The sequence below is a fragment of the Lactuca sativa genome, chromosome 8 (genome assembly GCF_002870075.4).
Source record: "Lactuca sativa cultivar Salinas chromosome 8, Lsat_Salinas_v11, whole genome shotgun sequence".
NCBI classification, from domain to species: domain Eukaryota; kingdom Viridiplantae; phylum Streptophyta; class Magnoliopsida; order Asterales; family Asteraceae; genus Lactuca; species Lactuca sativa.
Window position 1 is genome coordinate 237895810 of NC_056630.2, and position 14044 is coordinate 237909853.

General features: G+C 31.5%; 1 protein-coding gene across 3 annotated transcripts; it reads right to left on the minus strand.

Moving 5' to 3' along the window:
• Positions 1-626: 626 nt before the first annotated feature.
• Positions 627-2345, minus strand: LOC111906712 (protein NUCLEAR FUSION DEFECTIVE 6, mitochondrial). Of its 3 annotated transcripts, XM_023902481.3 has the most exons (4): positions 2057-2345; positions 1844-1965; positions 1176-1237; positions 627-864 (listed from the first exon to the last, which is right to left on the minus strand). In XM_023902481.3, the coding sequence occupies exons 1-3, from the start codon at positions 2341-2343 to the stop codon at positions 1218-1220; spliced, it is 429 nt and encodes a 142-aa protein (XP_023758249.2). In that variant the 5' UTR covers positions 2344-2345; the 3' UTR covers positions 627-864; positions 1176-1217. The 3 variants fall into 3 exon arrangements, with proteins under 3 accessions (XP_023758249.2, XP_023758250.2, XP_042753661.1); XM_023902482.3 differs by lacking the exon at positions 1176-1237; XM_042897727.1 differs by lacking the exon at positions 627-864 and having other exon boundaries at positions 1039-1237.
• Between the last annotated feature and the right edge of the window lie 11699 nt (positions 2346-14044).

The window sequence follows — 14044 nt, forward strand, 5'->3', positions numbered from 1 at the left end:
TTAGAATATAACTACAAAAGTAATTGTTTATATAAAAATTTAAAATCTATTATTTAAAGTCTTAACGCCATTAATTATGATAATGATTTACCTAATAAATCTCCCTGACACGTGACATAATATTTATGAAAAATTATATTATAATGACATACGTCAAAAGGGGATTAAAACTATTTTTAAGACACTTCTATATGGCAAATTGAAGTGTCTTTTTAGTCGACCCCTATCCCAAGTTGTATTTGTTAATTTTGTTATGTGGTTTCAACTGACTCTCACACCATTGCATGATATATGTATGACATTGTTAATTTCTTGGAACTTGTTGCAAGTCGTTTAGCTTCAAACTTATTGTATAGTATAGCTTCTTAAAATAAATACAATTTTCCTTGATAAAAAAAATGTTTATAACAAAAAAACCTATGTGACATCAAATTTGACACTAATTTTGAGAACATGAAAAAACACTGGTTTTACCTTTTATTTCCTTTATTTCAACTCAGAGAACATATTTTATTCCATCTCGAGAAATTGGCACATTTTGAAAATCGAAGTGAAAAGTTCAAATAAGGGCATATATATGCAAATAAAAAAGTAATGTTTGACAAGAAAAACCTCGTTTCTTTGACTTTCTATATTAAGTCGTTCTTTTTTGCTTTTATTATTAGTTAAAAAAACTTGTGTATAGCTTACAAAATTAAATTAAATCTCCATTAAATCCACAAGGTGAAAAAAGAAACAACACATTAGTAGCTACATGTGAGTTATCAAGTCTTATAAGGAGATGACTAAAGCTTCTTCTGAATCCATTCAGAAAGTTTTGCATGAATCCTCCCTCTCGTATCCATCACAAATCATTATTGCAAGCTGATTGAGTTCACAAAACCAAACATCAGTGTCATATAATATACTGATCTCTTTGCTAACAAGACAAAACAGGTTGTACTGCATTTGACATTTGGACTGATACTGACACATGTCAATGAGACAGAATTTGTTCTGTAATACGAAGAAATGAAAGCAGGATGCTAAATAAACAAATAAATAAAAGTACATCACTATTTCTTCCATTTGGATGTATTTGGCATGCAGTTTGAAATAATTAAATTGTAATATTAAATATCATAAAGTACATGTTTCAATATTTCAAAAATAGTTTAAGTGATGTTATGGTGGACCTAATAAAATTCCAAATTTATCCTTCTTTTGCTTCTTGATCTTCAGCTAGTATCATCAACTCCTACAAATGAAGCAAGTACAATTTTATCAACACAATATTTTTTTACTAATTTACTAATTTTGAAATACTTTTCTCTCACTATTACATATTGCTATTATCAGAAAAGAAATCAACATATGTTGCTATCATGGATAAATGAAGCTGAGTATAGTTTTCTAGAAGTTACAGTTTTAATAGCAAATATGTCCAAATAAAGATGTTAAATTTTAGCTAATTAGTAATTACCAATAATAGAGAACAAGTTTATCACACTAATTTCAGTTATTGAGGAAAAGGGTCTGCTTTGCAACTCAAAGTTAATACCATTTCTTGAAATCTTTTCCAAAGAATTAGAAACTCCATTGAAACTTAGAACAAATACTTCAAATAAAAGAGAATATTAGAACTAGATTGTAACAAAATCCACATCAAATTGTTTCCTAAAAACCTTCGATGGTAATAGCCTGCAATAACTAAGGCTACAACAGAAGAGTAGACATGTAAAGGAAGTAAAGAACTAAACGAAACCTTGAAATTGCAAAAAGGGTATTGTGTCATCAAACAGATTGTGTTCAGAAAGATCGAATAGAAATAGATTGAAAGTGAGAAGCAGTGGAATTTGATTACCTTCAGGAAGCCAACCGTATCCTCCGCGAGAGAGAGTGAGCATAGATGTCATCAGAGCCGAAGCAGTGACTGAATGAAAAGGTTGCATCGTTTCCAAGCAAGCGCTCATTTCAACTGGACACCTTAAATTCACCAAACAAAATATGAATTCTTGCAAATATGTAATGAAAGACATTAAGAATGTCTAATTAATGAGTGTGATTTGTGTATCACCTGAATATGCGATGAGAAAGAGGTTTTGTGGTTGGGAAGCGGAAGGCAGAGGGAGACGGGGCGGATTTGCATTTGGCTTCGGAGGAAATTCTAGCGGCGGCGTTACGGACGGAAGTTGACCGAAAAAATGTTCGGGCAGCGGCGGCGCTGGCCATCTTGATGTGGCGATTGGATCTGAATGATACGAAGTCGGGGAAGTCGGGATGAAATCCCCTGCTTAAACCCTTTCCATAGAAATTTACACTAAATGCCCTTGAACTACTCGTAATTTGCATAATCATCCCCATCCAATGCATTTTCTGTTTTTGAGTTAATTGTTTTTTTTAAAAGTTAAATTAATGTACTCCTAATTATCACATATGTCTCAAACGAAACTTCAACTCATGATCTCTCAGTTAAGAAGATCACTTGGTACTGTTAGGCGAAAGACCATTTGGTAGTTAATTACTTAATTATGTAAGTATCATCATCAAACTCACAATCTCATATGAATAGAGTAAGGGGATACGGATGATGCAATTTCGCCTCCAACCGAGGATAGCCGATTGTTTTCATTGATGGCTTTGCTGTATAAAACATTAACCGATTGTTTCGCCTCCACCCGATGATAGACGATTGTTTTCATTGATGGCTTTGGTGTATAAAACATTAACTTACTGTTTCGCCTCCAACCGATGATTGACGATTGTTTTCATTGATGTTTCAATTTCGTCTCCAACCGCGGATATACGATTGTTTTAAATGATGCAAATATCAAACTTGGGAGAAGGGAAAAACATAAGCACATGTATGTGATACAACAAATACCTGGAAACCAATACACAAAAACTTTCATAAAAAGCAAATATAGTATAGAGTACAAACAAACATTATAGAAAAAAATATATAAATAATATAGTAAAAACAAACAAAAGAAATTAAAAGAAATACATGCAATAAATGTGAGTGACGAGAGAAGGAAAATGATGGAAAAAAAAAAAAGTAAACGAGTAAAATCTATACAAATACTATGAAAGAGCGGGGAACAAGCACCTAGACTACTACATCACCCTGGTTTTAAGCATACACCCACCTATTTGACTTCAATTTTTTTTATTGTTGGATCTATATGTTCAAGAATGATTTTAAAATAATGTTTTCCAATAAAATATGATCCTATAGGGTCATATTTTTAGCAAGTTGTCACATATTAAATATTTATTAGTAACTTGATTATTAATAAATATATTCAACTCTTGTGTTTAATTTAAAGAAATTATTATTTTTGTGAAAATAATAATGAAAAATATTATTTTATGAAAATTACAGTTTAGAGAGTATAACTAGCTATTAAATCATATAGTATGATTTAATATGATATGTATAAGTTTTTAGATACTTAAAAGTCCACTAGACAAAACTTGTATATGTATGGAATAGAGATGGAGTGAAAGTCACTCCATACCCGTTTGATATTTGTTGTCCAAGAAAGTGTTGTCTGAGAAAGTGTTGTCTGAGAAAGTGTTGTCTGAAAAAGTTTTCTAAATAGGAAATAAACCATGTTGTATGATTATACATCTGACTGACTGTACCGAATGATGAAAAATAAGCATATTACCCTGTTGTTCTGTACTGTGATGGATGAAGTTGCTGAATAATTATAAACATACAAATTGTCATACAAAATCAAAATTACACAATAATCATTTAAAAATCTAAATAAAATTGTCATACTGTAACATCCAAGTTTTTTGTAAGTTCCCTTTAAGTCCCTAATGTAAAATCTCTTTCATTTAGTCCCTTGGTTAGTACGTGGGGCGTACTAGCCACAGTTTGGTCGCGGATCTAACCATGTATGTTGGACGTACGTGGTGTATGCATGGAGTACTTATGTCTGAAGCAAACCCCAGTTTTTAGGGTTTGCTGTTGGGTTTTAGTTCAAAAATAGTTTCATAAACTAGAAAATTATGGCAATGAAAGACTTCAAATTTTGAAATAACATAATCATTTTATACCTATCAAGGATCTTATTGCAAGTTATAGAAAGATTTAAACCCCAAACAAAGAAGAGGTGAAGAAATAACAACCTTTGTAGTTCTTTGGGTCCTCTTGGGAGGCTTGGAAGTTGATGAAGAATGTGGAACCTTTAAGACACTAACAATGACTCAACTTGATGTAGATGCTAGTCCAAAACTCTTAAACCCTCAAGCTTTAAGTCCATAACCAAAATATGAACTTCAAGAGAGTATTAATGCAAGTAATCTTCAAGTGTTCTTAACAAAACAAGAGAAAATGAGAGAGAAGAAAGGACTTCGACCACAAGCTTCAAAGGAAGAGAATGAGCAACTAGCCAAGTGAAAGCCCTCTTATTTATATGCAAAAAGTGAAGGTATTAACCATTAGTCATTAGCACTTGAAGAAAACTTGTCCTCCATTGTCATAATCATGTCTCTCATGCCTTTAAAGAATGATTAAACAAGTCATACACTTCTTCTTTTATGCAAATCTCGAAAACTGCATAAAGAAGAAGAAAGTTTAAATTTTATAAATTCAAGGTTTATAAAATATAAACTCTGTCTTTTAAGTAAAAGACAAAAAGGTTTTCAACTAGTCCAAAAAGTTGTGTATGACTTATTAATTCATGTCATATGAAATAATATAATGTTACTTGCTAATGAAAATTATTATTTCCATGAAACAAATAATTTCCAATTTAATTATAAGAGTTTTATTGAATATTTATTAAAATTAATTTCTCATAAATAATGAATTGTATCAAGTTGTTGTTAGTGTGACCTATTAGTATAATATGTTGTTTAGCAATATCACTTTAATATGCCTCATTCATACATGATTAGGAATTTCCATATGCTCTCACTAGTTCTTAGTAAACACACATCTTCTATTCATTTTGATATAAAACACACCTTGTGGTTTTACATAAAATGATGATTATAATATTTAGGTGTTTGTTTTATATCCACAAGTGGATCTCAAGCTCTACACATTTTGTTAGGATAACATGGATTAAGAAAACCTCCAAGCTAATCTATATAGATATCTTCCAGTAGATATCTATTAAGAAAAGCAGTCTTTCTTGAAATCTATATACTATATCTCATATTAAGAATATGAATTTATAGTAAACAATATCCTTATTGATATATTCATAGCTACTTGTGAAAAAGGTTTGATCACAGTCAATTTCATGAGTATGATGAGGACCATAGTCAATGACACGAGTATAAGAAAATCCTTTTACTACAAGTCTTGCTTTAAATGTGTACGATTATCCATGTAAATTATTCTTTCTATAAGAATTATTTACTCCTTCTAGCCTTGCTATAAGGATAAAATTTAATCAAGCACATACTTGATTTTCATACATAGATTACATCTCATGTTCATGACTCTAAGTCATTTATCAGATTCGAGATCTGACATAGCATCCTGGTATTTGATGGATTTTCCATAAACCATCAATAAAAGCTCGTCAATGAGAGATTCCACATTTCTCAAGTCATGGATGATTTCTACCATTAATGTGAACAATTTGTGTTTGTGAATAGCTATCATTCAAGTTTAACAATCCTTGTTAAAACTAGTACCAACTATTACTACATAAGGTTATGGTTTTTGAGTTGCTTCAAGTTCCATGTACCTCCCACTTGCTTTGTCATTAGAAGCTTGCTTTCTACTAACTTAGCTTTCATAATAATAAGAGAACCTATTCTTGGTGGGTTTTCATATTACAATCTAAGCCACATTTAGAGTATTATACAAATATGTATTTAGTAGATTTTGGGTTTAGAAGCTTTAGCCAACATAGGCTTCAAATCCATAAAACATTAAGTAAGATGAGGATGAAGTCTTTCCATGCTTAATCTTATAAAATGTTTAATCTACTTATTAGTTGGTATTTGTATCAAGAATCAATTAATAGTGATTGAAGTATTATCCCAAAAAGATTAAAGGATGATATTTCTACCGATTAGAAAGTAAATCATACCAAGTAAGATTTAATTCATCATTTATTATCATTAAGGCCTTAGATGGTTATTACCTGTTTGTATCTCAAATTTTGAAACCTCCAACCAAGATTTCATAATTATGTTTTACCACGTAAAATATAATTGAAACTACTATAGTTGTTAACAAAGTTGATTTGGTATCTTGCGCTTAATCTCAGACATTCACTAGAAAGGAAGTCATACATTAAAGTGTATAGTTCCTTAATCATTTTCTCTACACCTTAGTGAAAATGTCATTAGGAATCCCTTACATATAAATAAGGTTCACATATGTCAAATAAACTACATTATTTGCCTTCAAAGATCCCTTTCTTGAAGTTGGAATATGTGAATGTCATTTATATAATAAGGATAACAATGTCAAAGATGAGTTTGACTTAAAACAAGTTTAAGTCAAAAGTGTTTTCATATAGAACTTAATTCTTTTTATTAAATGTTGATATTTACTTCACAACTCTATTAAGAGATCTAGTCTCATAACTAGAAGTTAATCATTCCAGAATATGAATATTATTGTTACGAAAAACGATTAAGTAAATAATCAAACATTTGAATAAAATAACTGAGACATAAATTTAGACATGCTAAATTAAAACACACTTTGTTCCAAAACAAATATTGTTTTACATTACAAGTAATTTATGTTCTAAGCATAAACTAAACTCCTAGAGTGTAGTTCCAACTTCATTGTGCCCAGCTTGGTTACTCTTCAATAAATATTTGCAAGCTATTTACAAACATTAGATTAACATTTAAGTGCCAAGTACCTAAGTGTTATATGAAAAGTATGAGTTCTATCTAGTTGATACAAGAAGTACTAGTCTCTTCTAAACTTTCTTTCCAAATAAGTGGAGTAAATCCTCTTCCAGTGTCCAGTTTCTTCATAAAAGAAACAAGATCCATCTATGTAGGCTTTAGTAGATTTCTTGGGCTTAAGGGTGTTCAGTCCCTAAAACATGGGCCTTCTAGATCACACTAGGTGACTCTTTTAGCCTTTCATTATTCCAATGTTTAAACTAACTTTAAATAAAATATCAGTTTATTTATTGGAATATTACTTGACCTGTTATATCATCAAATATATATGTTTAAACTATCCAAGACTTCCTATAAGTCATGAATAACTATTCCTAGCTTGGTGTTAGAAACATCTTAAGCATCACAGTGAGGCCTTTACTAGGTATCATGTTCATGTTTAATTGCTCAAAGCAAATAGTTTAGGACTAGGACCTTGAAGTGTATACAATTTAATATCTCTTACGAGATTGTCTCTTAAGACATGAACTCATTCATTGAAGTTGTATCCATTGAATGTTATTGTTTCACTAAGTGATCACTAAGTTGTATTTTTCAATATTTAATCTTTAATAATTAATACCCTTTTAGTTTCAAAAAACATTAATTATCAAAGTCTAGTATCCAAGTTGCAAAACAGATAAATGGTTAGGTATCTTTTATCTCATCCATTTGAATTCAACCCTATAGATATCGATTATCAATTATATATTGCTATATAATTCCTAGATTTATGGGATCGCTAATAACAAATTTAATTAGACATGTTTGATCCCATCTATGCATCAGAACTCTTTTGCTTAGGTATCCTTTATCACAAAAGATTTCCGATCAAATCGTCCAATTTGAAAAAAGTTGTGTAATCGGCCTATAACTTGGTTATAGAAATCGCGAATACACCTCGGGCATCAAAAGATAATACTAAGAGGTTAGGTATCATTTATCCCACTAATGCATAGAAAAGATGTACGAGTGTTCTTCAAAAGGATTGCATAGATTTGAGGTTTGTAAAAAGGGTCTTTATATGTTTTATAATTCCAGATTAAAAACATATGATATCATGGTTATTACATGAATATAATAAACCATGGTATCATTTTTCAAAAGAAAATCATTTTTAAAGGTTCTATATAAAAATCTAGTTTTTATATAATTTGACGCAATTCAATTTTAATAACTGGTATTAAGTTTGAATGCATTTGAACCTTTTATATCTTTAATAAAACTTCATTTTATTACTTGTATATTTGGAGTTTGTATAAGTTATAAAAATCACCATTGTAAAACTTATAATTGAGTGTTTCAAAATTTGCCGCTATTCACGATTTTATAAAACCGGGTTTTATTTTAAAATAATAATGTGTTACATCTTATGTCCAATTTTGAAAAACTCAAACTCCATGTGATGTTTATTTTGTCCAAATTTATATTATCATGTGAAAAAACTAATTTTATCAACCACACAAAATAATGCATAAAATAAACAACACAATCATGCATAAAAAAAAATATGTGCATAAACATAACCAACTAATGACATTTTGTGAGCCAACATAAAAAATATTATGCCTATTCCTAGAGGGACATTTAAGGGACCAAAAAACTTCTTGTAATGTTGTTGAAGAAGTTATCACTTGAGTAAGCACCCATTGTTTGCATAAGATTGGAAAAAACTTCTTGAATGCTAAAATTTAGCAATTGTCTACTAAAAGTCAACAGTCCTTTCTGAACAGCATTAGTGACACTTTTTCAGAAAATGACACTGAAAATCCCGCACGCCTTTTAGACTTAAAAATTGCTCTTTTGTCTTCAAAAAAATGGTTACAACTTCATTTATTGTTACTTTTTTGTACAAATAAATTATTAATTTATTACTTTACAAAATAACCAAGAAAACTAATCTATTTAATTTATTACATACCATACGAATAAATAAATTATTATAACAATTTAATAATAAAAACAACCAACACAACAACATAACAACACATTAGTCCTTGGCTAGTTTATACACATCAAACAACCTTTGTTTTTCTAAGACAACTTTAAATGACAAAAGATGCATTAAAGTTTTGTCACATAAAATAACAAAAAGTTGTCATAGAAAATATATATGAACTTATTTTTATACGAAAACAAGTTATCTATATTCTCCAAAAACTTAGATTTCCAAAAAAAAAAAATCTAACCAAACTTGCAAGATGGATCTGATACCAATTGTTGGGTTTTAGTTCAAAAATAGTTTCATAAACAAGAAAAATATGACAACGAAAGACTTAAAATTTTGAAATAACACAAGCATTTTATACCCACCAAGGATCTTCTTGCAAGTTATAGAAAGATTTAAGCACCAACCAAAGAAGAGGTGAAGAAATAAAAGCCTTTATAGTTCTTTGGGGTCCTCTTGTGTGACAACCCGATATTTCGAGTCAATGTAATGTAAAACCGATCAAATTTAGGTCAAAATGTAACCTTCCTAAAATCTTATTCGGATTTAAATAAAGTAGTAGGAATCATATCAAGGTTTGCGTACATAAAAAGAACGTCCAAATCTGACTTCGTATGAGGAAGTTATGAATTTTTGAAGAAATTCCTTAATCACGTCATTTTAATAAATAAATAAATAATATAAATAATTTCAGAATTTGCCAACGGAATCTAAACGAAAGTTGTAGATCATGGTCTCACCTTCGCGTGGATATAAAGAACGTCAAAAACGGAGTTCGTATGAGGGAGATATGAATTTTTGAAGTTTATTTAAAATAAATAAGAATTTAATTATAAATTCCCGGTAATATCCGAAGGGGAGTCATCGGATTGGACCGAAGTACGCCCTGCGTACCTTCGTACGCCCCGCGTACTGAGATCGAGGGTCTCGGATCGTCCACGTCGCGCTATCCGAAGAAATCTAACCCGTCCGACCCGTCCGAAGCTCCGACCCGTCCGACCCGCTGTCCCGTCCGACCCGCCGTCCCATCCGACCCGCGTACCCAGCAACCCGTCCCATCCGAACCGAGGCAGTCGAGGCTTCGGTCATGCATGACGTACGCGTACGCGCTGCGTACGAGCGTACGCCCCGCGTTCGGAGGCGGTTCAGCCTTCCTATAAATAGGATGCGAGGTTTTCCAAAAATGTTGCTCATTTCTCTCCTCTCTCTCACAACCTTGTCTCGTTTTCCGTGCCCGTTATAACCCGAAGCTCTGGTCTTTTTGCTCAAGTCCCGAGGGTCGATTTTACTCCCGAGATTCCCGAGAATCCCGAGAAAAATCCGTTTTTCCGAGACGAAACTCTGCCCGGTTTTCCATCTCGCTTTCTTCAATCAATCAAGTGAGTTTCATACCCCTTAATCAACCTGTTAAATATTCTAAATGCGTTTATATGCTTTCAAAGGGGGGGAATACAAGTTAAATACTTATAGTTATTGTTTCAATCACATATGATTGCACTAATCACATGTGATTAATAACTAGGGAAACCAGTGATTTTATCACTATTCAAACTATCTATCAAACTGTTTTACTTCTAAATGTTTTCCAAACCCATTTACTTTTCGAATTTACACTGCAACTGTGATTTAAACAAATGTTCCTTATACTTAAACTGTTTTAATCAAATCTTCACCTTTAAATGGTTTATTAGATTGACATCAAGTCAATCTTTCTTTAAAAATAATACTTATGTTTCAAATGCCTTATAAATACTTATTTATGCTTTTATATTATAAATTGCATGCCCGTATATGTGTAGTTATATAAGTAATGTTTAAAAGACTTAGGAAGGCTACCCACCTTGTTTCCTTTTCCTCGATTTGGATGGGGTCTGATAGGATTTTGGGTGACCATCCGAAGGTCGTTTCCATATTAATTATATATCAAATATACATATATAGACATAAAAGTACTTCCATAATTATACGTACTAAACGCACTGTTAACAAGTTACCATCGGGGTAACACAAAATCATACTATTACAACTGCTAGATCAATGAGTCAGTTCATTCATGAGTCTATACTAGGAAGAGAATATATACAACTATACTACGAGAACATATACAACTATACTAGAACAAGAAACATTTCATCAAATATGCAAGAATACGATAACAAATGTGATCCACTGTATCGGAACATGCCTTAAATGTCATGGCCCGAGTTGTAGCCAGAATTCTCTTGGAGGGAGAGCGTTGAGTTTGCGTATAGATCTATACTGGATTGACTATCCTACACCTTGCTGCTAGCTACAGCCGGACCTGCAGGTCTGCGGGTGCCAAACGTCATTCCGTTATTACGACCGTTCTTTATGTCGTTGTTATCAGTCGATAGTATGGTGCAATTATCACATTATACCTTAATATAAATCCGGTTTAAGGTAGTAGTAATTAGTACAGCAGTAGTTCTTATTATACAAAGCTACAGTACTACAATGATTTACCCATTACATATTTTGGTGATAATCTCACTTAAGCATTAATGTACAAACTATATTTATACTTGGGTAATTACACACTTTTACAACAGATGAGTTTACAAAACAGTTTAGCCTTGGTAGAAGGTTACTTTTATAGAAAATATAGGATTTTCTGAGAGATTTAAACCTTTACAAACTTATACATTGAGACAGGTTCAAACGTTTTTGACATCAAACATTGACACTAAAATGCTTATGAATTCACCAGCTTAATGCTGATAAACTCTTTCAAAATAACTTGTATTCTCAGGTCATCAGTAGACAGGTACCGATGCCAGCTTTTTGAGATGATGGAGCGTACTCAAGACTCATCATTTTATTATTTTGATTTATGTTATATTTTTGGTGTCTAAAACTGTACAGAACACGCATGTATTAAAATTATATATATTTAATGCAATGGATGATGTTGTTTGCCTATTTACATTTACTGTGTTATGATTACCTTACATGACGTCCTCCGCCCCAGAACGTTTCCGCCGTTCTTGGTTTTGGGGTGTGACATCTTGGGAGGCTTGGAAATTGAAGAAGAATGTGGAACCTTTGAGACACCAACAATGACTCAACTTGATGTAGATGCTAGTCCAAAACTCTTAAACCCTCAAGCTTGAAGTTCATAACCAAAGTATGAACTTCAAGAGTGTATTAATGCAAGTAATCTCCAAGTGTTCTTAACAAAACAAGAGAGAATGAGGGATAAGAAAGGACTTTCGGCCACAAGCTTCAAAGGAAGAGAATAAGCAACTAGCCAAGTGAAAGCCCTCTTATTTATACGCAAAAAGTGAAGGTATTAACCATTAGTCTTTAGCACTTTAAGCAAACTTGTCCTCATTGTCATAAGCATGTCTCTCATGCCTTTAAAGAATGATTAAACAAGTCATACACTTCTTCTTTTTATGCAAATCTTGAAAATTGCATAAAGAAGAAGAATGTTAGTTTAAATTTTATAAACTCAAGGTTTATAAAATATAAACTTCGTCTTTTAAGTAAAAGACAAAAGGTTTTCAACTAGTCCAAAAAGTTGTGCATGCCTTATTAATTCATACAATATGAAATAATATAGTGTTACTTGCTAATGAAAATTATTATTTTCATGAAACAAATAATTTTCAATTTAATTATAAGAGTTTTATTGAATATTTATTAAAATCAATTTCTAATAAATAATCAATTGTATCAACTTGTTGTTAGTGTGACCCATTAGTATCATATGTTGTTTAGAAATATCACTTTAATATGACTCTTGAGCATACTAGATCTTTCATTTGCACCCTATTTAAGGACCTTAATGTTGGATTAGTATCTAAGCTCGTAACCATATTTGGTAAGTACTTGACCCAGTTATGAATGGTCCTTTTGGGTTGCCTTCACCAAAGCAACTTGACTGGAGAAATAATAGAGAAAGTGGTTATTATGGTTTATTAATATATTATAAGAATAATATATTAAAAGAGAAATCATATTTGTTTAATTAACGTTGGTCAAGAATTAATCAAGAATTAATTTTGTGATCAAAAGAAGTTAATTAAACTAGGGGGACTGAACTGTAATTATGTGATAGTTGCAAAGTAGGGCAAAGGATGCCCTATATGATAGGGTGGACGAATTCAAGGGGATAAGGCCTTAGAATTCATCCATGATAAGGTTTCTAGGGTTATCCTTTAGGCTGCTTGGTGGCTAAGCAACCAGATAAGGATAAGGACTGAAACCCTAATTCATACACCTATATAAAGACCCCTTGGCATAAGAAATTTGGTGACTTGATACCTAGGGTTCCTAGAGCCGAATTTCATACCTCCCCTCTCTCTCTTGCCTTTCCATTTTCTCTTGGTGTTTGTGAGCTATTAGAGGTACTACACTTGTGGTACTTGCTTTCAAAGACAAGAAGATTGAAGATTTAGGTTGTTATTACAACATAACAACAAGAGGTATGTAATCCCTTCTACTTCATGAATTTCGAAATACCTAGGAGCATGCTAGGGTTCTTCATGTGTTCATAATATTGTGTATCTAATAGTGAAAACATAGATCCGTATCCAGGGTTGCATGCACACATAGGATTGTTTGTATAAAACCCATAAGTGGTATCAGAGCATTTGGTTTTGTTTTCCATTAGCTTTATACAAATGAATGAATTTGACACATTAGGGTTTATAGCCAATAAACCCTAGAGGCATGATTTTCGAAATTAGGGTTCTTAAACCATAGATTTCGAAATTTGATAGGGTTTCCCAAACTCTTTCCGTAGCCTCCAAGATTTTGAATTCTAGGGTTATCCAACCCCAGGGTTTCGAAATTTGCCTCCTCCCCAAGATAAGATCCCTAAATATTAAGGATTTGGATATTGCCATATCTTTTGATTATCTATTTAATAGTTTAATTTGGTAATTAAAGATTTTTGAATTATCCCATCCCATATTTTCGAATTTTAGGGGATTTAAGGCATTTGATTAAATTAATTGTTTAATTTAATAAGATAATCCTTCAAGATTTAATAATTCAAATTAATTGTTTAATTTTGGGATATTATTAAATCAAAGTTTAATATTTAAAATTTCAAATTAAAAGATTTTAATTTTTAGAAATTTTAAATTTGATTAAAACCCTAATGATTTGAAATGTTTCAAAACTTGCCCTCAAATTTTGGAATTTAAATTTTAATTAAAAGTTTAATTTTAAAATGTTAAATTCTAAAACCCTAATTTTGAAAAAGTT

What these genes read in the sequence shown, in the direction of transcription:
- LOC111906712 (XM_023902482.3), bottom strand. Translation starts at nt 2,343, where the DNA reads ATGGGGATGATTATGCAAATTACGAGTAGTTCAAGGGCATTTAGTGTA. An exon ending in CTTTCTCATCGCATATTCAG is followed by an intron (nt 1,966 to 2,056) that starts GTGATACACAAA and finishes GGTGAATTTAAG; the next exon opens with GTGTCCAGTTGAAATGAGCG. An exon ending in ATACGGTTGGCTTCCTGAAG is followed by an intron (nt 865 to 1,843) that starts GTAATCAAATTC and finishes GAACTCAATCAG; the next exon opens with CTTGCAATAATGATTTGTGA.